Source organism: Ursus americanus, chromosome 5, assembly GCF_024610735.1.
Source record: "Ursus americanus isolate L20-20 chromosome 5, mUrsAme1.1.p, whole genome shotgun sequence".
Lineage (NCBI taxonomy): Eukaryota > Metazoa > Chordata > Mammalia > Carnivora > Ursidae > Ursus > Ursus americanus.
The window spans coordinates 4,183,407-4,211,402 of NC_142131.1; the positions used below are offsets into that span (position 1 = coordinate 4,183,407).

General features: G+C 40.7%; 2 protein-coding genes across 3 annotated transcripts in view; one reads left to right on the forward strand and one right to left on the reverse strand.

Annotated features, from left to right (window-relative positions):
- LOC123799258 (uncharacterized) overlaps nucleotides 1–27,996 on the reverse strand; it is a 490,917-nt gene that overhangs the window by 188,789 nt on the left and 274,132 nt on the right. The window contains exons 2-5 of the mRNA XM_087861914.1: nucleotides 25,422–25,970; nucleotides 16,544–25,377; nucleotides 14,369–14,546; nucleotides 11,680–11,777 (exon numbers count right to left, since the gene is read on the reverse strand). Coding sequence (XP_087718040.1) covers nucleotides 24,169–25,377; nucleotides 25,422–25,970 — 1,758 coding nt within the window. The 3' untranslated portion in view covers nucleotides 11,680–11,777; nucleotides 14,369–14,546; nucleotides 16,544–24,168. The remainder of the gene's footprint in view (nucleotides 1–11,679; nucleotides 11,778–14,368; nucleotides 14,547–16,543; nucleotides 25,378–25,421; nucleotides 25,971–27,996) is intronic.
- FBXL17 (F-box and leucine rich repeat protein 17) overlaps nucleotides 25,081–27,996 on the forward strand; it is a 484,579-nt gene continuing 481,663 nt past the window's right edge. For both annotated transcript variants that reach the window (XM_045808274.2, XM_087861936.1), the window contains exon 1: nucleotides 25,081–26,067. In XM_045808274.2, the coding sequence (XP_045664230.1) occupies nucleotides 25,081–26,067 (987 nt within the window). The remainder of the gene's footprint in view (nucleotides 26,068–27,996) is intronic.

The following is a 27,996-nucleotide window of genomic DNA, read 5'->3' on the forward strand; positions in this document are numbered from 1 at the left end:
GTGATTTTGAACCTACAGGCTGTGAGTTAGGTAGGGCCTCTCAGAATTGCTCATTAACTGTGTAAGAAGTCTGTGGTGCAGAGCTTTTTACAGATGAGAAAATCAACTCCCAGAGCAGGAATATGCCTTAACTTTCTCTTTTTTTTTTTTTTTTTTTAAAGATTTTATTTATTTATGTGACAGAGAGACAGCCAGCGAGAGAGGGAACACAGCAGAGGGAGTGGGAGAGGAAGAAGCAGGCTCATAGCGGAGGAGCCTGATGTGGGACTCGATCCCGGTACGCCAGGATCACACCCTGAGCCGAAGGCAGACGCTTTAACGACTGCGCTACCCAGGCGCCCCTTAACTTTCTCTTTTTATGCACCGAAGCTAGTGGATTTATAAATGGTAGGATTACCAAGTAAACAGTTCTTTGGTGGTACTTTGCAAAATGAAATTTTGCTTCACTGGAATTCTTCCAAGCAGAAAATGTGGGTAAAGGGCACTAAGGGCTGACATTATAGTTTTTCCTAAGGATTCGCAATGGAAGTAAGACAGGAAAAGGGTGGGATTTCTTGAAAACTGAAAGTCAGCCTGGAGAGAGGAAGTGAATGGAGGAGATAAATGAGAACGTGAAGGCTTCATTTCTTAAGAATTAGTGGTAGTATCCGTCTTACTTAGCATCTTTATAAATGATCTGGTGGAGGCTCTCTCCGAGAACTGATGGATTTAAATAGACTTTTCCTTTGCATAGCAGGAAAGGTTTAGATAAGAGCGTCATTGGGATGTTAATGAATCCTATCTCCACCTGAGGGGTTTGAATAGCTGACATTGTGTGTGTGTGTGTGTGTGTGTGTGTGTGTGTGTGTGTGTGTGTGTGTTGGGGGTAGTAGGGGAAGTATCCACTGACTGGTACTGACTCACTGACCGAAGGTAGAATCAAAATGGAAAAGTTTGGAAGGCATGGGGCCAGAGTGAGTTTTGAGTTACAAAAACTATTAACACTTTTCTGAGAGGTAACTGAAACCTCCCCTAGGAAATTCTGACCCCACCGCCACCAATCACAAAAACGAAACCTCTTTTCCTAGTCTTATGTGAAAGTGTGGGGTTGATATAGTTGGGATACTGTGTATTCTTTATGATTGTTCATTGTGACAAATGGGATTTTTGAAGGGCCACGAAACTCACTAGAAAGCTGTGGGTAGGAAGTAGTTGTGTTATAGCATTTGAGAGAGCTTAAAATACTCAGCTGAGAAGAATAGACAAAAAATGATATAGGGGGAGGAGAACAGTGACTTTTGTCTGGTAGATTTTGCCAGTCAAGATCTGCTAAGGTTTGCATTTCTATTGCTGATTTCCTAGGTGTAATTCCAGACTTAACATAACTTGTATTTAAATTACCTTTCCCAAATTATCTTTCATTCCAGCCTCAGACCACCACTAGGCAGCATCAAAGTGCATCTAACTAATACATGTTCATTGCTGTCATTGTCAGTATCATCCTTTAAAAACCAATTCAACTGCACTATTCCGAAGAAGCCTTTCCAACAGATCTTTCCCCTTCCCTCATGGGGATTAGTTGATCCTCCCCCACCCCCTTCCAAAAGACTTGTTTTACTCTTCATTCTCAACATTCCTTTTATTCTGTCTCTTTCTTAGCTAATTGTTTATTCCTGTCCCCTCTGCATTATTCGTTTTTCAAGTAAGGGCATCTTTTTTTTCTTTTTCTTATGCTATGTTAGTCACCACCTTGACATATTCAACTTTAGTTTGTTTGTTTAAGTAATCTCTACACCCAGTGTAGAGCTTGAACTCACAACCCTAAGATCAAGAGTCACATGCTCTTCTGACTGAGCAGCCAGGCACCCTCATATTCAGCTGCAAAATTTGCTATGTATCCCCTTAAGATTTCTACCAGATATATAAAAAGATGGAACATTTTAGTGTTTTTCTAAGATACAATTGATTTCTCACAAGATTTGAGGAACATTTAAGACTTGGGCAATGGTGTATATTGTTTACGACTTTTTGACACAGCCAGGGTGAGTCATTAATTCCTGTCAGAGGCAAGTGATGGCAAATGACAAAACTTTGTTATGCTATGGCTTTGACATACACCTTTGGTACTTCCTCAAAATATTTTTAGAAATTCAGTTTGGAGAAAGGAAAGAGAGCTAGAAATGAATTCTAGCTGTCTGAAGATAGTAAATCATAAAAATAGGTATTGAAGAGATGATAAGATGAATACTAATCTTTATTGATTGCTTTCTCTCAAAAATGAGAATAATGAGAATCTTTCCCAAGATACCACCTGTCAACACTTCTTTCTTTTCTTGTGTTTCCTTAATTAATGAAAATCAAATACGTAATTTTCCCTACAGAGTTTTTCTCTAAACCATTGTTAAGGAAAATCAAAATCAATGACACTTGTTAAAGATGGTAAGGCAGACTTTATTCAGGACCATCAAGTGAGGTGTAGGGGCCACTGTAATGGGATTTTACACTTGGTTAGGGGGAGAGCTTGGGCTCCACTCTGAATAAAGCACAGGTCGGTGGCCATTTATAGCCAAGAAGCGGGGTGGGGGTCAGTGAATGGAAAATTACCAAGGAAACATCGGGGTGAGGGTGATTCTGGCTAAGCCAACCTAACAGGATTCTTGCTGAAGACAGGACAGGGTGATCAACATCATGGGGCTGGGGGGGGGGGCACGATGAAGAACATGATCAGATATGCAGGATAGGGGTTCTGGTTAAACTAACTTGACAGAGTTCTTGGTAAGACTAGATTTTACAAGGAAGTGCATGAAGGGCCACGAAACTCACTAGAAAGCTGTGGGTAGGAGGTAGTTGTGTTATAGCATTTGAGAGAGCTTAAAATACTCAGCTGAGAAGAATAGACAAAAAATGATATAGGGGGAGGAGAACAGTGACTTTTGTCTGGTAGATTTTGCCAGTCAAGATCTGCTAAGGTTTGCATATCTATTGCTGATTTCCTAGGTGTAATTCCAGACTTAACATAACTTGTATTTAAATTACCTTTCCCAAATTATCTTTCATTCCAGCCTCAGACCACCACTAGGCAGCATGGGCTTAGGAAAAGTTTCAGGAAACTGACCAAAGTTTAGTGAAGCGAAGAATCTGCGTCACCATCGGTGAGAGAAAATATTTCAGTAGCTTAAAAATAGACATACGTGAAGTGCCTGGGTGGCTCAGTCAGTTAAACATCCGACTCTTGGTTTTGGCTCAAGTCATGATCTCAGGGTTGTTAGATTGAGCCCTGCATCAGGCTCTGCACTAGACACGAAGCCTGCTTAAGATTCTTTCTCTCCCTCTGCCTCTGCCCCTCTCCCCCTACCCCTCTCCCCTTCAAAAAAAAATACACATATGTAGTAAGTTTCAATAAATTCCAAAATGTTAAGAATGCCAGGAGATAGAAAAAATGTGAAAATAAAAATAATATTAAAGACCATAACATTGAAAATTTAATTAAACTCTTTTTAATAAAAATAGGAGACATTACCATATTAAAGTGCTCTAAATCACCACATTGAAGTATCTACTTTTGTTTTAAGTAAATAAAAAACTTCATAACAATTTTACTTTCTACAAAATAGGAAACATTCATAGCATTTTGTCACCACAAGATGACTTGCACAAACAAAAGATTTTGAATGAACAAAACTTAGTCATTTACCTAGTGATTACTGTCCCCTTCAAAGAACAGACAATTACAGATTTCTAAACATGCCACTTATAAAAAACCCAGCAATAATACCGCTGACTTCCCCTTTACTCCCCTGACCACTGAAACTCATATGACCTTTGCTGTGAACTTGTCTGTGAAGCCAGAAATTCTGAAGTCAAGAACAGCCAGGGTTGGACTGTCTAAGTGTTTGCCCCACATCAAAAATTTGCTCCCTGTAAACTGTGAAGAATTTTTACTTCACTTTGCTACACATTAAAAAAAAAACTTCGAATTAGACATTTCACTTAGGACAACAAGCATCATTACTATTGTTACTGTTAGCATATCCGCACCTTTGGGCAGATAAGGTGTATAGGGTTGATAGCTTCTTATAAATTTTTTTCTTTCTTTTAAAAAAAGATTTATCTATCTATCTATCTATCTATCTATCTATCTATCTATCTATCTATCATCTATCATCTATCTATCGATCCGAGAGAGAGAGAGAGAGAGAGAGAGCAGGCGAAGCAGCAGAGGAGAGGGAGAAGCAGGCTCCCCACTGAGCAAGGATCCTGATGCAGGGCTCAGTCCCAGGACCCTGGGACCTGAGCTGAAGGCAGCTGCTTAACTGATTGAGCCACCCAAGTGCCCCAAATTATTTCATTCCCAGTGGTTTTTCTGAAAGTTAATGGAGATAAATTAGATAGAGCTAAAGGTGAACTGGACTGATGTTGAGGGAGGAAAAGGATGGAGAAGGAAAAGGGTAGGCTTCCCTGAGCTGCCTCTGGGGATACTGGGGAAGAGGCATGCTGAGTAGTGGGAGAAAATCTGTCAGAAAAGATTGTGGAAGACTGAAAAGAGGAGTAAGAGATTCCTGGGGGTTCTGTGTAATAATGCTGGGTGTTGTCTAGCCTACTCTTCCTTGGTTATCTACAATTTTTGTCATCTCAGGGCTATCTTATTGCTCTGTCAGTTGTAGTAAGCAGGTAGTAATGTGATGGGGTTCAGAACATGCTAGCCCCAAACACAGCAACTCGGCAGACTGAATACTTTAAGCTGTGTTTGAGGCAACAGCAGAAGCAGAAAGGTATCTCTGACTTTCCCGTCCACTGCCTTTCTCGCTGAAGCAAGTTGTAAGACTCTCATGTGAGAAGTGCCTTCCTATTCCCCGAAGAAAGGAATTATCCTCATCTCCAAGACAGAGGGACATCAAGAAGAATCCAGGGGCACCTGGGTGGCTCAGTCAGTTGTGTTTGACTCTTGATTTTGGCTCAGGTTGTGATCTCAGGGTTGTGAGATCAAGCCCTGAGTAGGGCTCCACATTTAGCAAGGAGTCTGCTTGGGATTCTCTCTCTCTTCCTCTGCCCCTCCCCGACTCACGCTTGCTCTCTCTAAAAATAAATAAATAAATCTTTAAAAAAAGAAGAAGGATCCAAACAAGCAGGCCTTGCTCGATTTCCCATTTATCACACTAACCTCATACTCTCTATCCTATTTTTCCATGACTATCCATCCACTCTTCACCTAGCATGTAAACATTCAGGTTTAACCACTTCTTTAGGTCTTCATTTCCTTATGAAGTCTCCCATGTCATATAAAACTAATATTAGGGGTGGCTTAGTTGGTTAAGTGGCTGCCTTTGGCTCAGCTCAGGTTCTGGGACCTTGCTTCTCCCTCTCCATCCTGCTTGTGCTCTCTCTCACTCTCTCAAATAAATAAATAAAAATCTTTCAAAAAAAAAAAACTAATATTAAATGAACTCACGCTTTTCTCCTGCTAATCTGTATCTTTGTAAGTTTAATTTTCAGACCCAGTCAGTCACCAAAGCTTGTAGAAGAAAACTTCTTTCCTCCCCCAAAAAACAAATAATTCTTGTCCATAGAAACACAAGTGAAGTTTCACTACTGGGGATGTGAATGATTATTGACCTGTGAATGTTACCCAGTTTTGCATCTCTTACTCATACCCATGTGTCTGATTATCTATATCTTTGTCTGCTCTTTGACTTTTCCTTTGACTCGATTTTTAACACTGGCCTGATTCTCTCATTAATTGATGGGTTTTTAAAAATCTTTGGCATGTGTCATGTTACATTTGATTGACAACTGTGAATTTCCTTGTATAAAATTTTAAATTTCAAAAGTTTAAGAGATCATCCTCCAAGATGCCCAATGGCTTCACCCAGCAGAGCCAGGGAACATGCACCATGGAGACATATATATCAAAAGCAGCCCCCCAGCTCATCTGCACTGGCTCCCACAGGTGAATACCAAGCAACAACAAAACTAATTTTGCTGACTTTTTCCCCCATTGGCATACACACACACACACACACACACACACACACACACACTCAGACCAGGGCACTTAAAGGAAAATGAATGGCTTTTTAGAAAGATAGACAAGAGATGGGAAATACTTTTGTCATAATGTGTGTTAAAGGTGGTACAGAAACTCTCATCTTTGGTGACTCTTATCACCAAAGATGAGAGTTATTTGGTTGCTCCCAGGGATGGGATTTATGACAGTGGGGTTCCTTTGAATTTCAGGGGGGATGGCGGTTTCTGCTTTTAGGCAGATAAGGAAATTCAGGAACTCAAATACCTTCTGCTCAAAGTAACTTTTATGTCACAGTGGGTGGCATATTTTGGACTCCTTCATGTACATCTTATTTTACCCGGATTTGTTCTTCCTAAGCTTCAGGTTTATTAATCAAATAAGCTGATATCACTCCTACATGATGTTTAGAATTTTTTTAATGTAAATATTGTTCAACTAAATTGAGTCATTATTCTGACAAACTTTTAATTCCAACAGTAATTTTGTTTTCTAGTATGTCAGCTTCAAGATAATTTCCAAGATCTTCAGGTAACTTAAAAAGTTGGACTGTTATTAAATTGAGTTAATTAATAGATAATCACTGAATACCAGGACAATTTCTAGATAAATCAGAATACTGAATAATTGATTATGAAGCAAAGTTTGAAATTTACCTACTTTTCACCCTTTTTCATATGCTAAAAGAGGTTATAACTTTCAGTCATGTTAATGAAGTGTTCCTTTTTGCCATCTTAACAAGGTATAAAAGAGATATATGTTGCTGTAGAAGTTATGTTACGTCTGTTTACATGCTAGTTTGCTCAAATGATTGTGTATGACCAACAGTTCACCAATCCATCCCTGTTAGGAGAGAAACTTTTCCTATAGCCACTTCTGTTCATGTCATAGGGACCCACAAATTAACTAACAATGGACAGGAGAAAAGACAAGGTTTATTTAGAGATGTTCACAAAAGTCACCGGTAATGAATGACTCACTGAATAGACAGAAGTAAAAGTATACCAACTTAATAAAGAGAGAGGTTTAGGGCTTCATATGGAAAGTACGGAAGGTTTCATTGCTCTTTTTTTTCCTATTGGTCTTTATGATGCTAATGGACAGCTGAATTTGTACTTCCTGGTGGTAACGCTGATCTTCTTCCCAATCAGAAAATCTCTCAGAGAGAGGTCAATGGCAGCTGTATTTTGGGGAGTATCTGCTTCAGTCTAGATGTTTCTTTCTGTGGCTGCTCATTGGTCGGATATTTTAAGTTTAAAGTAATTTTAATCACTTCCCCCCCCTACACCACCTTTTTCTCTGTGAAATAAAAGCCAATTTCTTTTTTTAAAGTTAGAATTACTAGGAGTGATTGAGGCCATAATAGGAGCCAGAATGACAGAGAAATAAAATTATGCATGTGCTTTTGTTTTTCAAAGAAAGAGTAAGGTTTTTTTCCCTTAAGAATGTAATTTTTAGGGGCTCTGGGTGGCTCAGTTGGTTGAGCGTCTGACGCTTGATTTCCGCTCAGGTCATGATCTCAGGGTCGGAGCCCTGCATCAGGCTCTGTGCTGGGCGTGGAACCTACCTAAGATTCTCTCTCTCCCTCTCCCTCTGCCCATCCCCCATCCTTCTCCCTCTCTAAAAAAAAAATGTAATAAAAAAAAATATCCATATTTGTTTACACTTAAAAAATTATTGAGGACTCCAAAGAGATTTTGTTTATGTGAAAAATGAAAAAAAAATTTATTTTTTGAATCTTTGGAAAACAGCAATATTATACGAACCTATTGCATGTTAAAATAAATAACATTTTTATGAAAAATAACTATATTTTCTAAATCCAAAAAAATTGAGAAGAATGGCATTGTTTTACACTATGGGGAATCTCTTAAATGTCTGGCTTACTAGGAAATAGCTAGAGTCTCATATCTGCTACTGCATTTAATCTGTTGTGCTATCATACTCTGTACTGTATACTTGCAAGAAAATGAGAATGAAAAGGGCAAATAACATCTTAATATTATTATGAAAATAGTCTTCACCTTGTGCATCTTCTAAAAGAGTTTTGGGGACCCTACAGGTCCTGAGACCACACTCTGTCCTCGCCATAGATTGAATGTTTGTGTCCCTCCAAAATTCATATATTGAAATCGAATCCCCAATGTGATGGTACTAGGAAGTGAGGGCTTTTTGGAGGTGATTAGGTCATGAAGATGGAGCTTTCATGCATAGGATTAGTGCTTTTATAAAATAGATCCCAGAGAGTTCCCTTACCCCCTTCCAGTCATGGGATGACACAAGAGTTAGCTGAGTATGAACCAAGAAGAGGGCTCTCACCAGACACTAAATCTGCAGTGACTTCATCTTGGACTTCTTAGCCAGCAGAATTGTGAGAAATAAATGTTGGTTGTTTTGGCTGCCCTGGCCATGGTACATTGTTATAGCAGCCCGAATGAACTAAGACAATCCTTAAGAAAAGGGTCAGTTTATCCTAGAATATAAAATAATATAATGGAGAAGACTTATAAAGGGAATTTTATTTTCTTTGGTTTTATAATACTTCAGTCTGTAAGAAGCTATAACATATGTTAAATTTTAGCGAAGATTACTCAGTTTTAATAGCTTACTTCCTTGGTTCACTGATTAATAGCTAGCACTTATAGGATGAAAGCTCACTCTTTACCTTTGTGTTATCTGCCTACATAGCAAAAATTCTGTGGCTTATCAGAATATTTTATTTGTGCTTTATGTTGACTTTATTATGTTCTTGATTATTCAAGAAAAAAAAAGAACAAAGTCTTCCTACTTTTGCAAGTGTTAAGGTTCTTTGCAATCCTATTAACCTTCTAGGATTACTTTAAAAATATTTTACTGTCACTTTGATTAAATAAGTAACTAAGTATTGTTTCTCAGTAACCCATGATCCTATTTTAATTGTCCACATATGCTCTGACAACTCTTTTTCAAAATTGTCTTCCTCAAACCAGAACCCTAAGTTCACAAATAAATAAATAAATAAGTAAATATTTCAGGAAATCTTTTATACCTGTAAGCATCTTTGAGATTTTCAAAGGACCGCAGGAAAAAAGTCACAAAGATTTGCTTTCTCACCCTATAGAAAGAGAGATGCTAGAAGTAATTAGGTTTGTTTGAGATGTTTCCATTGTGAGAAGTGGACGGCAAGAGCTGTCAGATCAGAAGAGAGGACCATCTTCCCTAGCACAGATTTGTGGAGAGAAGCATTATTGTGATACATTTTCAGAACTTGCATGCTTTATGGGACATCCCTAAATTTTTGCTTTCTATAGTGTTTTTACTTCCAGTGGAAATCGGAATACAGCTCATAAAATGGTTATGCAGTGCACCCCAATAGAGAATTTTACTTTCTTCCATTCTGGTATTATTGGGGCAATAATAAATGAATGGTAGCCATTGAGTTTTTGTAATCTACAGATAGGTTTGTTTTGTTTCGTTTACTCTGAATAAGGACTGTTAAAAATTACAGCCAGAGTTTGTCTTCAACAAACAAGCACAGTGTGAGAGACTAGTGGGAAAGGACTACAATTATTTATTGGCAATTCGAAAAATAGACTCTTGTTTAGGCTTCTGAATTGATAGTAGCACTTAGATAACTTTCAGACTTTACAAATGAACCCAGTCAGAATTTTCCAACTCTTTTTCGTTCAGAGGCTGGTGTCTTCGTGAGAGCACACTGCTAACCAAGATCCAGCAAAGCAAAAGTTAATTACAGAGGAATGAGTGGAGTCACGAGGGAAATTTTGTTGTGGTTATTTGTTTGGAATACGGTTTGTTGTGTTATTATTATGTTTTGTTTGTTTGTTTTTTAGGTATATGAGGAAGTCCTTTTTCTTTCTTCTTAAGCAATCTGTAACCCAGAACTATTTATTTATTTATTGTATTTTTTTTCTTTTTCTTCTTCTTTTTTTTTTTTTAAATAGACTCCATGCCCAAGATCGGCCTTGAACTCACAATCCCCAGATCAAGGGTCGCATGCTCTACCGACTGAGCCAGCTAGGAGCCCCTGTAACCCTCAACAATTTAGTGTTCTGCTTTTATAAACTGAAATAAAACATTTTCACATATTTGATTCTCACTGACACACCCGAATTCAGAAACTTTGCTAAATCTCATTGCTTTTCATAACCATATAGTTGCATATGTTCAGTAAGAATCTATCTACCTTTAAACCAGGATATAATTAGAAAAATTGCCTGGAGTGTATGATTTGAGAGTGGTGCTTTTTGAATCAGTGATGACAGGTCATTTTAATGGAAAACAAAGGTTGAGAAATGATAAGACAAGTTCACTTACTGGCAAGCCAGAAAACTTGGCCCATTTTGGGGACCTCAAAAATGAGCCAATCTTGAATTTATAGGTACTGCAGAAGTCTGGTTTTGGGAGAGAGGTTTTGGGACTTAATTTCTCAGCCTTAGGATAGCCAATAATAAAGGCTTTTAAGATTCCAGTCCAAGACTACTTATTAAATCTCCCAATCAGAAGTTTATTTGTGGCCTTGAAGCTTAAGCTTACCTCAAGGCAGCTTATACGATTGGTTAATACTGTTGTTCATAAACTTTTCTCCAAAAGCCAGTAGTAAATAATTTAAGCTTTCAATAGAGCCAGGATCAGGGCGAGGTGAGTGAGATGGAGCATTGCTTTACCAAGCAGTATTGGCACCTGAGGCAAATGGAAAAATCAGTAATAGTCATTCTGTCTGTTTAAAATTTTGACTTTTCAGTGGGGTTTTTTTGCATTCCTCTTAGTTTTTAAAAATATCTCATCAAAGTAGGGGTGCCTGGGTGGCTCAGCTGTTAAGCGTCTGCCTTTGGCTCAGGGCATGATCCTGGAGTCCTGGGAGCGAGCCCCACATCAGGCTCCTTTGCTGGGAGCCTGCTTCTTCCTCTCCCACTCCCCCTGCTTGTGTTCCCTCTCTTGCTGGCTGTCTTTCTCTCTGTCAAATAAATAAATAAATTTTTTTAAAAAATATTGCATCAAAGTAAAATTCATTCATTATTCCTTACTCAGGGTTTTTTAAAAAATTTGTTTATTTTTTTAGTAATCTCTATACCCAACGTGTGGCTCAAACTCACAACCCCAAGATCAAGAGTTGCACGTTCTTCCTACTAAGCCAGCCAGGTACCCCTATTCATTATTTAGTTCTTGGTCCCCCCTCAAACTTTGTGCCCAAGGCAAGTACCTCAATTGCCTCACCCTAGTTCTGGCCTTGTTTTGTGAGCCTGTGATAACTTCTCAGCTCTGCCATTATCATCGGAAAGCAGCCACAAACAATATGTAAATGAATAAACATAGCTGTACTCTTATAAACCTTTAATTATAGAGACCAAAACTTGATTTTCACAGAATTTTCATGTGTCACAAAAAATTATATATCTTTTGATGTTTTTTCAACCATTTAAAAATGTAAAAAGTACTTTTAGCTCCAGGAGGTACAAAAAACTAGGGTTTGGGCTGGAATCAGCCCACAGGTTGTACCTTGCTGTGTTAAAAAAAAAAAAAAATCTCAACTGTGATCAAATTGGCTTTATTCAACAATTCACAAATCAGGCAGCTTCCCATCTAACAAATAAAAAGAAGCTCTGAAGCTCTGAAAAGCTGAACAGAACAGGAGACTTTTATAGGCAGAAAGAGGCAGGGACAAGGAAATAGCGGATTACCTCATCTTTCCTTGGGGGACACAGAGGGAGTTTTCTGGTGGATTACCTCATTGATGCTGACCAGGAAATTCCAGATATGCTGGTTTAAGATATCATTCCTGGGAGAGGTTGAAACTGCAATTAGGTTAGGTGTAAGTCTCAGATTGGTGACGTTGGTTTAGCTCTCCATTTTGGGGCTGTCCTCTCTTTTGTAACAGCTAACTCCTCCTGCCCTTGCTTCAACTATGTAAACAATGAAGCCAACCTAATAAAACCAGTCTTTTTGTGTGATTCAGAATAATCTTTGGAACTATTATTCTTACCAGAAGAGACTGTCCAGAAAAATTGTGAAAAGACTTTGAAATGACAAAGGAAAAAACACCACTGAGTGTCCTATGAAAGTCCCGGTGTTGCCTAACCCACTCTTCCTCATTATTTGTATCTTTCAATTACATCTGAGTCTTTATCACCCTGTTAGTTGTAGTAAACTACTGGTAATGCAAATGATTTTATTTATTTATTTATATTTCAAAGATGTTATTTATTTATTTGAGAGAGTGAGACAACCAGCGAGAGTGGGAACACAAGCAGGGGGAGTGGGAGAGGAAGAAGCAGGCTCCTAACGGAGGAGCCTGATGTGGGGCTCGATCCCATAATGCCGGGATCACGCCCTGAGCCAAAGGCAGACGCTTAACAACTGAGCCACCCAGGCGCCCCACAAATGATTTTTTTTTAAGATTTTATTTTGTAAGTAATCTCTACAGCCAACATGGGGCTCAAACCCACACCCCCAAGATAAGAGTCGCAGGTTCTACTGACTGAGGCAGCAAGGAACCCCAACACAAATGATTTTTGCTGGTGAAGATGTAATTGATTATATCCCTGTGAATTTTGACCATTTTTTCCATTTATTAACAAATTCATTTTAGCACTCCTCATTGCCTCTATTTGTGTCTTGTCTTCCCAATCTCCTTGAACTGGCCTTTTACACTTTTCTAGTTCCCTCATTAATTGAGCTGAAACATTCTTTAACACGTTTGTTCTATTTTTGAACAATGTTCATGATTTTATCTTTATTTTTTATTTTATTTTATTTCTTGAAGATTTTATTTATTCACTTGAGAGAGAGAGACAGAGCACAAGCACGGGGAGAGGCAGGGGGAGGGGGGAGACAGACTCCCAGTGAACTGGGAGCCTGACATGCGGCTTCACCCCAGGACCTGGAGATCATGACTTGAGCCGAAAGCAGACACTTAACCATCGAGCCACCCAAGCGACCCTCATGATTCTATCTCTAAAAAAATACAGTAGGGATGCCTGGGTGACTTAGTTAAGTGTCTGCCTTTGGCTCAGGTCATGATCCCAGGGTCCTGGGATGAAGTCAGGCTCCTTCCTCAGTGGGGAGCTTGTTTCTCCCTCTGCCCACTGCTCCCGTTGCTTGTGTGCTCTCTCTCTCTCTGACAAATAAATAAATAAAATCTTTAAAAATGTAAGTATCCTTTAGCAACGGGTTAAGACAAACATAACTTACCGTTAAAGTCCAGTTCCATACCCAGGTAAAGTGAGGATAGCTTTTGGATTATTCTATTCATTCAACACTTATTGATGACCAACTATGTGGCAGAATGTTGGGGATACAAACATGAGCAAGGAAGACCAGTTCCTTCTTCCCAGAGTTCACAATCTAGTGAACCTCCTGGTCCTTTCTATTGACTTATCCATTCACTCACTTTCTCATACTACAGATATTTACTGAAGCATACTGTTAATACTATAGCTTCATCATATTTGGGTTAAATAAAATTTTCCAATCTGGCTTTCATGTCTTACCAACATGTTTAACAACGTTGTGTGGGGGAAATGTGTTATGCATTCCCAGCAGCTTTTGTTGATTATATAAAAACATCAGTAACATTTCTACAGCTTTCTCAAACAGAAGAGGAAAAGGTCCTACATTCATAATTTCGTATCACTATAAGATTAGTAATAATTTACAAATGAATTTTCAACTACTCTGTTGTATTGGAAACTGCCTATATTATTCATGGATTGCATATCTTTTTCCAATGATGCTGTTATTGCTAAAAATATTTCTTGAAATTTTTCTAAAAGATTGCTTTGAAATGTGGAAGTGTTCTATTACAAATACCTCAGTGTAGATATTCGTTCGCTTAGGGAGGATTTGGTTTTAGAAAGAGTCAGAAATCTTTTGGAAAGAATTTAATCTCATTGTACATATATGAAATTAAGGATTAAAAATAAGGTTTTAGATGACCTCCTTTTCTACCTCTTTCCACCTTGAATGTTCTACCACATGAAAAGTAGAAATCATCCAAAAGCCTTTCAGCATTTTAAAGTGTACTAAGTATTTAAATTATTAAGTATAGAGTACTAAATAAAATTTCTATTTGAGTCCTTCCAATTTCTGCTCCTTCATCTCATTTACCAGTAGGTACTACTACTTCATTATCATGTATATCAACACCAAATTATTTAGGAACTTAGAAAGATTGATCTATACATACTAATCACATATACATTTTTAAAACCTAGAATTATGCAATACATATTTTCCTAGAATTTTCCTTTTAATCATAACCACCATGGGCATTTGGTATAAAATAATGGTAATATCTTAGGTCAGGTTGTAATCACTACACTTAAAAGACATTTTTCTGGTAAGTGCAACTTATGTCAACAGACTCCTCACCTGGTTTTAAAAATGATCAGCATTTGGGGGCACCTGGGTGGCTCAGTCCGTTAAGCATCTGACTCTTGATTTTGGCCCAGGTCATGATCTTAGCGTTGTAAGATAGAGCCACAGGCTCTGCACTGAGCACGGAGCCCGCTTAAGATTCTCTCCCTCTGCCCCTTCCCGTTTCTCGTCTCTTTAAAAAAAAAACAAAAAAACAGCTTTTTTGTAGTACCATTTGAAAGTAAATTGTATATATCATGATATTTCACCTTAAATATTTCAGTATGAGTCTCCTAACAAAAGACATTCTTCTATATAATCATATTCTTTTGATGCTTAAGAAAATTAACAATAATTATATAATATCATCTAATACCCAGTCCATTTTCAAATCCCCATTGTACAAAGACAATTTTCTTAGTTGTTTTGTTACATTATTTTAAATCAGAATCCATTCTAGGGTCATACATTTCATTTGGTATTTTTGTTTCTTCAGTCTATTTAAATCTAGTTCAGATATCTTACTTTTTACTTTTCATAACATTGAATTTTTGAAGAGTCTGGGTTAGATGTCTTATAAATTTATGTCCTATATTCCTTCTTTTAAAGTCAGGTTTATGGAGATATAATTTATGCAGTGTAAATTTCATCTTTTTCAGTGTATAGTTCTATGATTTTTGACAAATGCATTTAGTCTTATAACCACTACCACGATCAAGTTATAGAATACTTCTATCTCCCACAAAAGTTCCATTCTAGCAACCATGGCTCTATTTTCTGTCCCTACAGTTTTGCCTTTTGGGGAAGGTCACATAAGTGTAATCATACAGTATGTAGCATTTTGCGTCTGACTTTTTTCACTTAGTGTAATGTAGTTGAGATTTACCCATTGATGTGGATATAACGCAGTATATCCATTCACCAGCGGAAAAATGAGTTGTGTGCATCTCATATTCATATAAAAAATAAAGCTGCTATAAATATCTACATATAGGTTTTTGTATAAACATGCATTTTTATTTTTTAATTTAATTTTTTAATAGAATAGCCCCCTTTTTTAAAAGATATTATTTATTTATTTGACAGAGAGAGGGAGAGAGAGAGAGAACACAAGCGGGGGGAATAGCAAGCAGTGGGAAAGGGAGAAGCTGGATCCTGCTGAGTAAGGAGCCTGATGCAGGGCTTGATCCCAGGACCCTGGGATCATGACCTCGACTGAAGGCAGCCGATTAACTGACTGAGTCACCCAGGTGCCCCTAAACATACATTTTTATTTCTCTTTGATTAACATCCAGAACTGAGGTTGCTGGATCATATGGTAACTGTATGTTTAATTTTACAAGAAACTGGCAGCATATTTTCCAAACTGGCTACCATTTTGCAATTCCATCATCAGTATGTGAAAGTTTTAGTTGTCCCCCATTCTTGCCAACACTTGCTATATCAATCTTTTAAATTTAAGCCATTCTAGTAGGTGTGTGAAGATATCTCATTATGAGTTTAATTTAAATTACTTTAAGGATGTTTTGGGGACAGGAAGGGATAGTTTCTGGACTGCGTGCCATTAGAAGGACCTTACCCCACCAAAATATTAAAGTCATTCCTCTATTGTCTTTTATGTTTCCTCCTTTCAGGCTTTCTCTCTTTTGGCTGAGATTATAAACCCATCCGCAAAGCCTGTCTCAGTCTTGTCAGAACGGTGCCAGAATTTTTCCAATCTTGAAAATTTTTACTTGCTTGTGTGTATTAGAGTTTCTCTACTAAAGGAAGAGACTGAGTTAAAGGTAGGAATTGTTGGTATTTCTTGAAAATTATTATTGATGGTAGCATAATACACAAGGAGAAACTTTCTCTCTCTCTCTGTCTTTCATACATATACGTTCCCATATACCTCACATAGTCTAAAAACTGATGGCTTCCCAGAAAATGTGTTGCAGGTTCATATTTTGTTTTATTTAAAAAAATTTTTTAAAGCTTCTATTTATTTATTTTAGTAATCTCTACACCCAACAGAGGGCTTAAACTCATGATCCTGAGATCAAGAGTTGTGTGCTTCCCTGACTGAGCCAGCCAGGCATCCCCATATTTTATTTTAGAAACTATTATTCCTCCATTAACCCATTCTTCAACATTTCTATTCAGAGTAATCATTATCCAACATGATCTTAGCAAATATTGCCTATAATGTACCTGAAAAGGATTGTTAATTTTCTTCATAGACTGTTCTTCAAAACCACATCTCTAAGAAGAGACTATGTATGAAGCAAATCTCAATATTGTTGAGGTGTCATCTGGAATGGAAAGTCATAGAAATGGGACATTTCAGGAGTGAAAGTAGGCTGGTTGTTAATGAAAGTGGATGAAACAGCATGAAATAGGCAACACTATTTAAACTAGGTCTTAGGGTTAATTTCCCTTAGAATTAGAGTTTCTTCTGAAATAACAATTTTTTTTTGTAATTCTTTATAGATTCTGGTCACCTTCCACTGGCCATGTGCTTCACATATCTTTTTGGTGAAGATCCTAATACACTTTGTTGCCCCTAAGACTTCTAAAGTAAATTTTCTTCTTATTTTCTTTAATTTATAAGAATATGTGGAGTGTTGGTGGTTGGGGGAACTATTTATCCTTTCAAAATTGGCATGGAAAATGACATATTAATTTTAGAAATAGAGTTCCTCTAGATCCACAGCACTTGAAAATGGCATCTACCACTATCTGCATTTGTTATCTGTCGGTAAGCCAGCAGTGAACACCTTTGATTTGTAGTCCAATAAAGATTAAAATTTCTTGGGGCACCTGGGTGGCTTAGTCAGTTGGGTGTCTGCCTTCAGCTCAGGTCATGATCCCAGGGACCTGGGATCAAGCCCCGCATCGGGCTCCCTGCTCAGTGCGGAGTCTGCTTCTCCTTCTACCCCAACCCCACTCATGCTCTCACTCTCTCAAGTAAATAAATAATATCTTTTAAAAAAAGATTCAAATTACTCAACCTCGACATAATTCATTACTGTTTTGGGATGTTACTTTTTACAAACATGGAAGACCACAGAGGAAATATATTGATTTATAAGGGAAAAACATTGGCCAAACAATAGGAACTGGAAAGAAGCCCTAACTCTCCGACACACAGAAACATACACAGACACATATACACTTACATATGCTTATATCACACTCTTCCAAAATAAGATTGAAATTAATATATAAGGCAGCAGGGAAAGGAAAATAAGTCACAAAAAAAAAAACCCAGTATGCTTCCTGTAACAATGTTTCTCAAGCTTTGGGGATCAGTTCCCATGGAGGGGACAAAAGACCCTGACATCCATATTTTACTCATTCCCAATTTTCAGATGGTGGTAGGAGAGGTGATTCAATAAGTGTTACTGACCAACCAAATTTAAAGATGTTTATGTTTACTTTAACAATTAGCTTAAAGACAATATAATTTTTAATCCCTGTACTTGGATCTTAACATGTAGTTAGTAGAAAATAATGGACCCCAAACTGGGCTGATGCATTTGCATCATTATATACTGTAAGCATAACCAGACAAAAACACACAGCAAACTAAATTTAAAATGATAAAATAAATGTAATGTGTAATTAAAAGGCAAGAAGAACAGAATTGAAATCCAAAGCTTCTGAAGATAATAAAAGTGATATATTGATACACTGTCCTTCCAGAAAGTTGAGGGAATTTATGTAATTTATAAGGTTAAAGAGAACTGATTCCCAAATCATTTCTTCCATTTTTTTCACACTTGGGTATGACTTTAACTTTCTATTTTTGGAGAGGAAAAATAACTGAAAAAAGCACTTTCACCCCTTTCCATACCCAAGGAGTATTATCTACTCTCTGAGGAGTAACAAAGAACAATGTCTCATCACTTGGCTAAGGAGGCAACATAAGGTAAAAAGTCCCCTGATCCAGGGATTAATAAAGCTGGCAGTATAAGAGGATCAGAGAAAAGGTGGGTTTTACTCCTGCATCACCACTCCTGCCACCCTTCCTCTGTCTCCTACCTGTGCCAGGAGGCATTACACATGTAACTTGAAAGGTTTTTTTATTTTTTATATTTTTTTAAGATTTTATTTATTCACCTGAGAGAGAGAAGGAGAGAATGAGTGGGGGGAAAGACAGAGGGAGAAGCAGACTCCCCCCCTGCTGAGCAGGGAGCCGGACAAGGCAGGGCTCGATCCCAGGACCCCGAGACCATGGCCTGAGCCACAGGCAGGCGCTTAACCGACTGAACCACCCAGGCACCCCTTGAAAGTTTTTTTTTTAATCTCTTCAATTTGTGGATCCTGATTACGAATGGGAGATAAAACCCATTTTATATAGGTAACTGACTAGAAAGGGGCAACCTGTGACAAGTAATCAGGCCTGGGTGTGAAGCAAAGAAAGCTAGAGCACTGACATTCAGTTGATTATTGTACTGATGCCATAAATTGTCAACATGTAGATTGTGGCTTGCCATTTGTGAGTAACCAGAAGTAATTTTTTTAGGAGGGTGAGGGACCACCGGGAGGGGGAGAGAATCCTAAGCACACTCCACACTCAGCGCAGAGCCAGACGTGGGACTCGATCTCACAACCGAGATCATGAACTCCGCTGAAATCAAGAATTGGCCTCTTAATGAACTGAGACACCCTTAAAAGGAATTTCAATTACCTGGTCTTTGTTTATTGTGAGCAAGTATGTATTTTAAAATTATATAATTAGAAACCCAAATGTTTTTAAACTTAGGAGGAAAAACAGAATTTGTTAGGGAGACACATGTAACTCAATTATTTTACCTCAAGTCCCTATTCTAGCGGTTGAAAAGGAGAAAAACATCAATTACAATAGAGGATATAGCTGGACACAGAACTGAGGGATATAAATGGAAGAACATTTTTGTGTTATATCAATTTCATTTAAGTAGAACAAAAGATAAATATGTGAATCTTAAGAAAAAAAAAGAAACCTAAAACCCTAGCTTTGCCTCAATTATCCCATTAATTTACATAAAAGTGGGAGAACAATGAATTCTCTCCACTAAGTCTTGATTGTCTCCTTTCTTGACCTTGAATTAATCTTTGGAGTGGTATGGATAATTGATGATTTTGCTTTCTCCTGATAAGCTACAGTAAGGGCAGTGTTTGCTGGCTGAGTACATTTCCTATCCACACAACAACAAATTATCACAAATGTAGTATTTAAAACAACGCTTATTTACTATTTCATAATTACACATATCAGAAGTTCTGGCAAGAGGTCAACTGGGTTCTCTGTTCAGGTTCTTACAAGGCTGAAATCAAGATGTCTGTGGGCCTGTGCTCCCTTCTGCAGCTTGGGATCTTCCTCAGAGCTTATGTATTTGCTAGCATAATTTAGAATTCTATAGGACTGAGGACTGGCCTTCTTGCTGCCCATCCACCAGGTCTACTTAGTTCCTAGGGATCACCAGCCACATAGTTCTCTCCACAACATGGGAGTTTAGTTCTTCAAGGCCAACAGTAAAGCATCTGCTGCTGCTTTGAATCTCTCTATTCCTTGACCCTGACTTGTAGACTTTGTTTTAAAGAGCTCACCTGATAACATCAAGCCTACCCAAGATAATCTCTCTTTAAAATGCAACTGATTAGCGAGTATAGGTGCTAGTGATTCAGGAGTAAGGTTAATTTGGAAGTAGGGCTTAATTCTGATGTAGGCAACAGTCAAGCAATACTGAAACACTGCAACTGCGGACGCGGGACTGCTGTGAGGGACGTGAACGGCACACTGTGACAGAGCAACTAGGGAAGAGCTCTTGTGACAGGTGATATCTGGGCGGAGATCCAGAAGAGGAACATCAATCAGCCATGCGATGAACTGAGGGAAGAACAGCGCAGGCAGCAGCTGATTTTTTTTTTTTTTTAATAAGCTCTATGTCCATTGTGGGACTTTGATTCATGACCCTGAGATCAAGAATCTTATGCTCTAGCAGTTAAGCCAGACAGGTGTCCCAGCTGAACTTTTATACTGTGTCTGAAACAAACCATGCAAGAGTACAGACTGTCCTTCTGAAGGGAGCTCTCTAAAAGCTTGTTTTCTCTATTATCTTTGGCTTTGAATATTCAAAAGCTGATTTGTGTATTATCTTTGGTTTTGAGTATTTCAAAAATACAATCCAATAAGGGATTAAATTTATTGAACACTTGGGGTGCTGCATGCTTTTTCCACACATGAGACAATGTCTTCTGCACCTAGAGTGTTCTTCTAGGCCATCTATCGCCCCTACCACAATCAGTGGGATCAATGATGTGTTATTTGTGTTCTCCTTTTATCACTGGTGCTATAGGATGTTTTAGCTGTTTATAACAGCCATCATTACCCAACTGCAAGCATTAAAACCTTTTATACCTAAGTGTCTTATAGACAGATGTGAACTTCAAAGTGAGTATATTCTATGCCAGCAAAGAAGAAAGAAAAGTCTTTTCTTTAAACTGTCTTTCAACATTTTAAATTTATATACTGGATTTTAGTGTGAATTGATGTCATAACACAAGTCAACCCCAGGTTTGAATTTTATTCAAATATGAAAATATTTTATATTATAGAACCCACTATTTCACCACAATTAGCTACACACTGAAAAATCATTTGAAAAAACAAGTCATTATTTGGTGTTTTTCATTTCCTCCCTATCCATCATCCCCTCTTCTCTATCTCATTCATAAATTATAAAATCCTGAAAACTCCACATATGAAATAATTCTGAATCCTATCCCTACTTCATTCTCCCTCAATGATTGCCTTATCATGCTTTTAAGTTCTCTCTATTGACCCTTTGAACAATCTCAACCAATCCTCCTGCTAAGAGCCTCTTCCTTCTCTAGTTCATTTTTTATACAGTTATCAGATTATGTTCCTAAAAACTGAACAAAGTCACGTCCTCCTGGAGTTTACAAAAGTCAAAATAAACATGTGATAAGAGGTATAAAGAAAATAAAAACAGGATAAGAGGAAAGACTAAAGGAGGGACTAATTCAGTTTTAATGGGATAAAAATGGCATATAACACTATGTAAGTTCAGCGTATATGCATCAGGAAGGAGTAATTTTAGGTAGGGTGATGAGCTTTGACTATAACACATGTTAATGACCTTCAGCCAAAGGCTAGTAGGAACATACCCATAGTCAAACCAAGTTAGGTTTATTGACTTGTCACAAGGTCAGAGATAGCACACCAAGAACTGCGAGAGTCTCAGTAAAAAAGGTGTTGTGAAAAGATTTATTAAAGGATTGGGCTTGTGTTAGGTGATTCTAGGAAAGTTCAAGGCTTTGCTCTGGATTGGATGCTATCAGGAAGCAGGTAATTCTATGACTGAATATTTTAATAATTGTTTTCTAGAAGGTAGGAAGAACAGAGCAAGGCTACGTTGTAATTGGTTAAGAAACAAAAGTCATTTATATTAGCCAGACTGCTTGGTCGTTTTTGTAGTTTGGGGAATGTTCTTGTATTTGCTTTGTTCAGACATGATCATAGAGGGGGTCTTATTTTTGACTGGTCTATTATGGTTACAGAGTAGCCATTACCGATGTTGATGTTTTGTGAGATTGTTGATGTTCAACAGAACACTCAGACCTAGCTGAGAATGTCAGTAACACCAAGGCCTAGCTAATAGTTCCAGGCCAGCTCCTGTTTGTTCAGGAGCTCCTTTTCTTTTTTCTTTTTTTTTTAAAGATTTTATTTATTTATTTGGGGGAGAGAGAAAGAGAGTGAGAGCAGAAGTGGGGAGGAGAGGGAGATGCAGACTCCCCTGCTGAGCAGGGAGCCCCATGTGGGGTTTGATCCCAGGACCCTGAGATGATGACCTGAGCTGAAGGTAGCCGCTTAACCAACTGAGCTGCCCAGGCACCCATGCTTTTCTTGTTCTAACTAACAAAACCGTTAAGTGCTATAATTGTTTCTAAACTGCTATTTATAACTCTTACTCATAACTCTGTTTCCTGAATATTTAGAATATTTATCAGTGTTATTATTTAGGGTAATTAGTTCTAAAACTCATCATAGCTCTGGTGACCACAGTTGTAGCTTACTTAGTCGTTACTAAAATACACAAGCTCCTCTGCTACATGCTGTGTCAAGAGAACAACAGCCACCTGTTGATGGTTGGACAGCTCTGGGATTGGAAGAACTAGTGCTGTAAATTTCAAGAAACCACTTCAAAAATCTGACACTTGCCTCATGTTCTGAAAGCAAGAAGTTAGAGTTAGATTATATGTGTAATTCTGATAGGTCTGCATGCGCCAAGCTGTGTTGTAATCACATTGGGGAGCTTGTTGAAATCAGGAGATTCTAGGGCTCCAACTCCAGAGTCCAATTCAGCTTAAGTTTTTGACATTCATGTTTTAAAATTTTCTTTCTTTTTAATTGCTGAGTAGTATTCCACTGAATGAGTATACCAGCTTATTTATCCATTCTCTACTGATGGACATCTGGGCTGTTTATACGTTTTGAGGTGATCATGAATAAAGCTGCTATGAATATTTTCGCACAAGTCTTTTCATGGAAATATTCTTTTCTATTTCTCTGGTAAATATCTGTAGGTGGAATTCCTAGGTATTAGTGTATGTTTAACTAATATGAAACTAATGGGTCCACAATCTGACATGAAGTAATAAGAAGATTTACAACACCCTCTACATTTGCTCAAAGTGCAGCTTGGTAGAGATGGCGAAGGACCTGTTACAAGGCCTCAGGCAGCCCCTGTCACTACTAGCCTCGTCCCCTCAGTATCCGAGCTCTGGAGCCCTAGAAGATTCCTATACTGTCCCACAGGGATGAAAGCTATGTGTAAAATATCTGTAGAAATGTAGTTCGGGCAGTGCATTTGATAGTAATAAGTATGTAAAACCCTTTGACAAATCTTTGCCTCTAGGTTTCTTGGAATTCCACCTCACTGTGATCAAACTCAGAAACAGAGACCCCTGAACGCTGGCAGACCTAAAATAAAAGTCATTCTTGACAAAGAGGCCAATATTAGCAAACGTTTGATGGTATGTTTGGGCAAAGGCAGGGTGAGGCTGGCCACAGGGGTGGGAAAATCACACAGACTCAAACAATGGTCTCTAAGCTGAAGGGCTCTGAATCTTGAAATACTGCTTCCTCAGCTCTCCCAAGTTATTCTTAGCCTCTTTTTAAAATATTGCCACTTTCCTTCCACTCTGTAGCAGGTAACCAGGCTTTACCTAAAGTAAAATAGGGACCCGGTGAAAGGAACTTTTTCACTCTCGTATCTGGGCCCTTCTTTATCTTTCCCTTATCCCGCCTACTCAATGAAGACGGCATCCCTCCTAAGCTACTCTGCCATTCCACCATCTCAGTTGTATTATCTTTTTTCATCTCCTTTCCTCCTCCTTTATACTGACACATTCCCATAATTTCAGCCTCTTTCAATTTGTTTCTCAATAGTAGGTACCGCTCTAATCATTGCCCTATTTCTTTGCTCTCATGATAGTCAAACCTTCCAAGTGGTTGTCTGCAAAGCCTATTTCCTCTTTCTCATCTGGGTCACCAAGGTCCGCCCAGGACCGTTTATCATATAGTAGGCACTGCACAATCAGGATAGATGGGACTCCCAGAGTGCGGATGATAGTTATCTACAGCTTGCAGCCTGCAATGCTGGATGACTCAATCGGTTGAGAAATTGTTTATCTTTTTGGCGTGCATAGGTAACTTGATATATGCTTTCACTTTGAAATAGAGTTAAGAAGTCAGCAGTCGGCCACAAGCAACAAGTATAAAAACAAGTGGAATTCACAGCGGTGCGGCACCACTAATTAGTCCCTCACGTGAGAACACAGGACCACACCACCCAAGGGCCACACATCTGTACTGCACCGGAGAGGCAGCAGGGGACCCAAGTTGGCCTTCCGGCGGAACCCTGTTTACGGTTCCTCAGTGGCCTCGGTCTCCCAGTCTGGGGGTGGGGGTGAGGGGAAGAGCGCAGCGGCTCCCGGCCAATGGCAGTTCTTGAACTTACACCTACAGACGTCAGCGCGGCTGTGCAAACGGATGTCACACAGCTGGCTCGGAAGCGTCTCCTCCCGTCCCAGAAAAGAGGCGTGGGCCCAGCGGCCTCGGCGAAACCTTGGGCGAGGGAGGGAGGGAAGAGCGCGCGTCGCTCCCCGCGAACCCCGTGCGCTCGCCGGCCCGCTTCTTCCCAGCAGTCCTTGCCTAGCGGCCGTCCCCGGTGAGCAGCCGGGCGCCCGCGCCCCCGCCCCCAGCGCGCCGCCGCCGCCGGCTCCGCCCCCTCCCCGAACGGGCCGCGCGCTCCTGCGGCTCCGAGCTGTGTCGCGGGCGCGCGCGCCGCCGGCGGAGCCGCAGTTAAAATGGTCCGAGCCGGACCCCGCGTTCCCCCCGCCGCCGCACTGACTGACTGAGCCGGCGGGCCAGACTTGGACTGGTCACCTAGCTGGCAGGCTCGCTGCCTCCGTCGCGTCCCCAAAGCTCGCGCCCATCGTTCTCCCGGCTTCCCGGGGCAAAGCATGTAGCCCCCATCGGGCGCCCGGGCGGCCCGCAGCTGACGCCCACCCCCCACCGTCGCGTGTGTGCCCGTGTGTGCGTGTGTGTGCGCAGGGCGGGCGACCCCGCCGCGGGCCCGAGGCCGAGCCAGCGAGCGGCCTGCCCCGCTGCCGGAGCTCGCCTCTCCGGGCCTCCCTACTTCCCCGTCCCGGTCCCCCTCCTCGGGGCCTTCTATATGGGCCACCTTCTCTCGAAGGAGCCGCGTAACCGCCCGAGCCAGAAGAGGCCTCGCTGTTGCAGCTGGTGCCGCCGCCGCCGCCCTCTCCTCAGGCTGCCCCGCCGGACCCCGGCCAAGGCGCCCCCCCAGCCGGCGGCGCCCCGGAGCCGGGACTGCTTCTTCCGCGGGCCCTGCATGCTCTGCTTCATCGTGCACAGCCCCGGCGCGCCCGCCCCCGCCGGCCCAGAGGAGGAGCCGCCGCTCTCGCCGCCGCCGCGGGACGGGGCCTACGCCGCGGCCGCCTCCTCGCAGCACCTGGCGCGGCGCTACGCGGCCCTGGCTGCCGAGGACTGCGCTGCCGCCGCCCGCCGCTTCCTGCTATCCTCGGCCGCCGCCGCCGCAGCTGCCGCCGCCTCGGCCTCGTCGCCCGCCTCCTGCTGCAAAGAGCTGGGGCTGGCCGCGGCCGCCGCCTGGGAGCAGCAGGGCCGGAGCCTCTTCTTGGCCAGCGTGGGGCCCGTGCGCTTCCTGGGGCCGCCCGCTGCCGTGCAACTCTTCCGGGGGCCGCCGCCGCCGGCCGAGCCCCTTACGCCCCCAGAAATGGTGTGTAAGCGGAAGGGGGCCGGGGTCCCCGCCTGCACCCCCTGTAAGCAGCCCCGCTGCGGCGGTGGGGGATGCGGCGGCGGCGGCGGCGGCGGCGGCGGAGGGCCTGCGGGGGGAGGCGCCTCGCCGCCGCGGCCCCCCGACGCCGGCTGCTGCCAGGGCTCCGAGCAACCACCGCAGCCGCTCTGCCCCCCGCCCTCCTCTCCCACTTCCGAAGGTGCCCCCACAGAGGCCGGCGGGGACGCGGTCCGAGCGGGGGGCACCGCCCCCTCGCCCGCCCAGCAGCAGCATGAATACGGCGACGCGGACTGTCAGGAGCCCCCCGAAAACCCCTGCGACTGTCACAGGGATCCACCCCCTGAAACCCCAGACATCAACCAGCTGCCGCCATCCATCCTGCTCAAGGTGGGTCTGGGTGAGTGGCACAGGGATGTGTGCTTTCCCCCAACCCCGGCCCCCGCCTCGGAGGTTTTCTCTCTCCTCCCCCTAAGCGCGGAGGAGGGGGTTCCCTGATAGCCAGAGAAGTCCGAAGGGGAGAAGCCAATGGGGAAGATGCTTATGGCCTGTTTTTTGAAGTAGAAAAACTTGGGAGTCTGGTCAATGTCTTTTAATAGCTTGGGTTTGTTACTACAATTCAGGATTTATCTGTTACCGGATTCCCACTGGTTTAGAAACTATTCGTAGATTTTCAGCGAAATATTTTTATCAGTTGAACAATTTACATTTACTGCTAAAGATTTTGTATATTAGTATTTGAGAGTTTTCAAACAGTAGTTGCCGGTTTGATAGCTGCTAGTTGATGTCAGTAACTGTGACCTTTAATCGAACATTTACTATGATCAGGCACTGTGCCTGAGCTTTATATATGTAACACCTCATTTTATCACCCAGTTAAACGCTGTGAGACAGGTATTAACAACCCCACTTTATACAAGAAGACACTAGTATTTCAGTGCTGTGTGCCCACAGTAGTAAGTCAGGCAGAAGTGGTCTTTCCTCTGTGGAGTTTAGAATCTAGTGAGTCTTGAGGAGGTTGAATGACTTGTCCAAGGTCACACACACACAGGGCAGATCTGGGGAATTTAGGCCTGCAGGACTTGAAAACCCTCTGGTTTATGTTATGTTTTGTTTCCTTCTTACATTCTAATCCTACATTTGATTTGTCAGAAGGTAGAGACTAATGTATTTTTTGTTGGGGAATATGGGTGAGTGGAGAAGATGTGGGTGTCCTGTAGGAGCTTTGTCTCACTTTCAGCTAAGTAAAATTTGCAGTTTTGTTAATACTAGTGAGAAATTTAATTGTCAAAGTTGGTGTTATTATTACTAGCAAGTTGTTTTATCCTCATGCTCCCCCCCCCCCCCGCCCCGGAACTTAATAAATACAAACCTTCTTTTTCAGTGTGGGAGATATTTAATACCAGTCAAAAATAACCTAGATAAGAATTTGGCTACTTTTATTGTTACTGCTGTAACTGTCATCAGTTACAAATGTTACTGTCACAAATACACTTTTTTTATTAGAGTTTTTGCACATTTATAATCATGTATGTTTAGATCTGTTTTACTGTGATATTAATTTCTTGTAAATAATATAGCCAGAGAATGGGAAAACATAACTTTTCCTTAAGTCAAAATGTAATGATTTAACTCTTACGGAGGTGTGCTTTCTGGAGGAGTAATTGCCTCCTCTGTGGTCAGAGTGTGCATTTTAGGGCAGAGGGAACTTTCGTGAGTCCTTTAAATCAGCAAATGCCAAATATCAACAAATATTTGATATAGAAGTTTGATTGCTGTTTTGTTATTTTGCAAGTAAGACTGTTTAAAAACTAAAACAAAACCCAGGTACTTTCTGCTTTCCACCCAAATCATCATTTCAGGAGGCAGAGAACATTTTAATGAAAAAAAAAGTGCATGATCTTATAATAAAGAAAATTTCTATAGAATAAATTTTGCTAGAATAGATTATCTGGTAAAAACGTTTTTTCAAATTTTGCTGTGGACTGTTGAAAATTTGGTCTGAAGGATATTTGAAGATTTTACTCGTTGGATTTGCCCTATTGTGTTGGAGTATTTATTTTAAAAAGGAGGTTTTCATTTTTTTTAGGATTTTATTTATTTGTTTGACAGAGACAAGAGAGGTAATACAAGCAGGGAGAGTGGGAGAGGGAGAAGCAGGCTTCCCTCGGAGCAGGGAGTCCAATGCGGGGCTGGATCCCAGGACGCTGGGATCATGACCTGAGCTGAAGGTAGATGCTTAATGACTGAGCCACTCAGGCACCCTGTGTTGGAGTATTTAGACATGTTAGGTAGATTTCCTTGTATTAGAAACTTGAA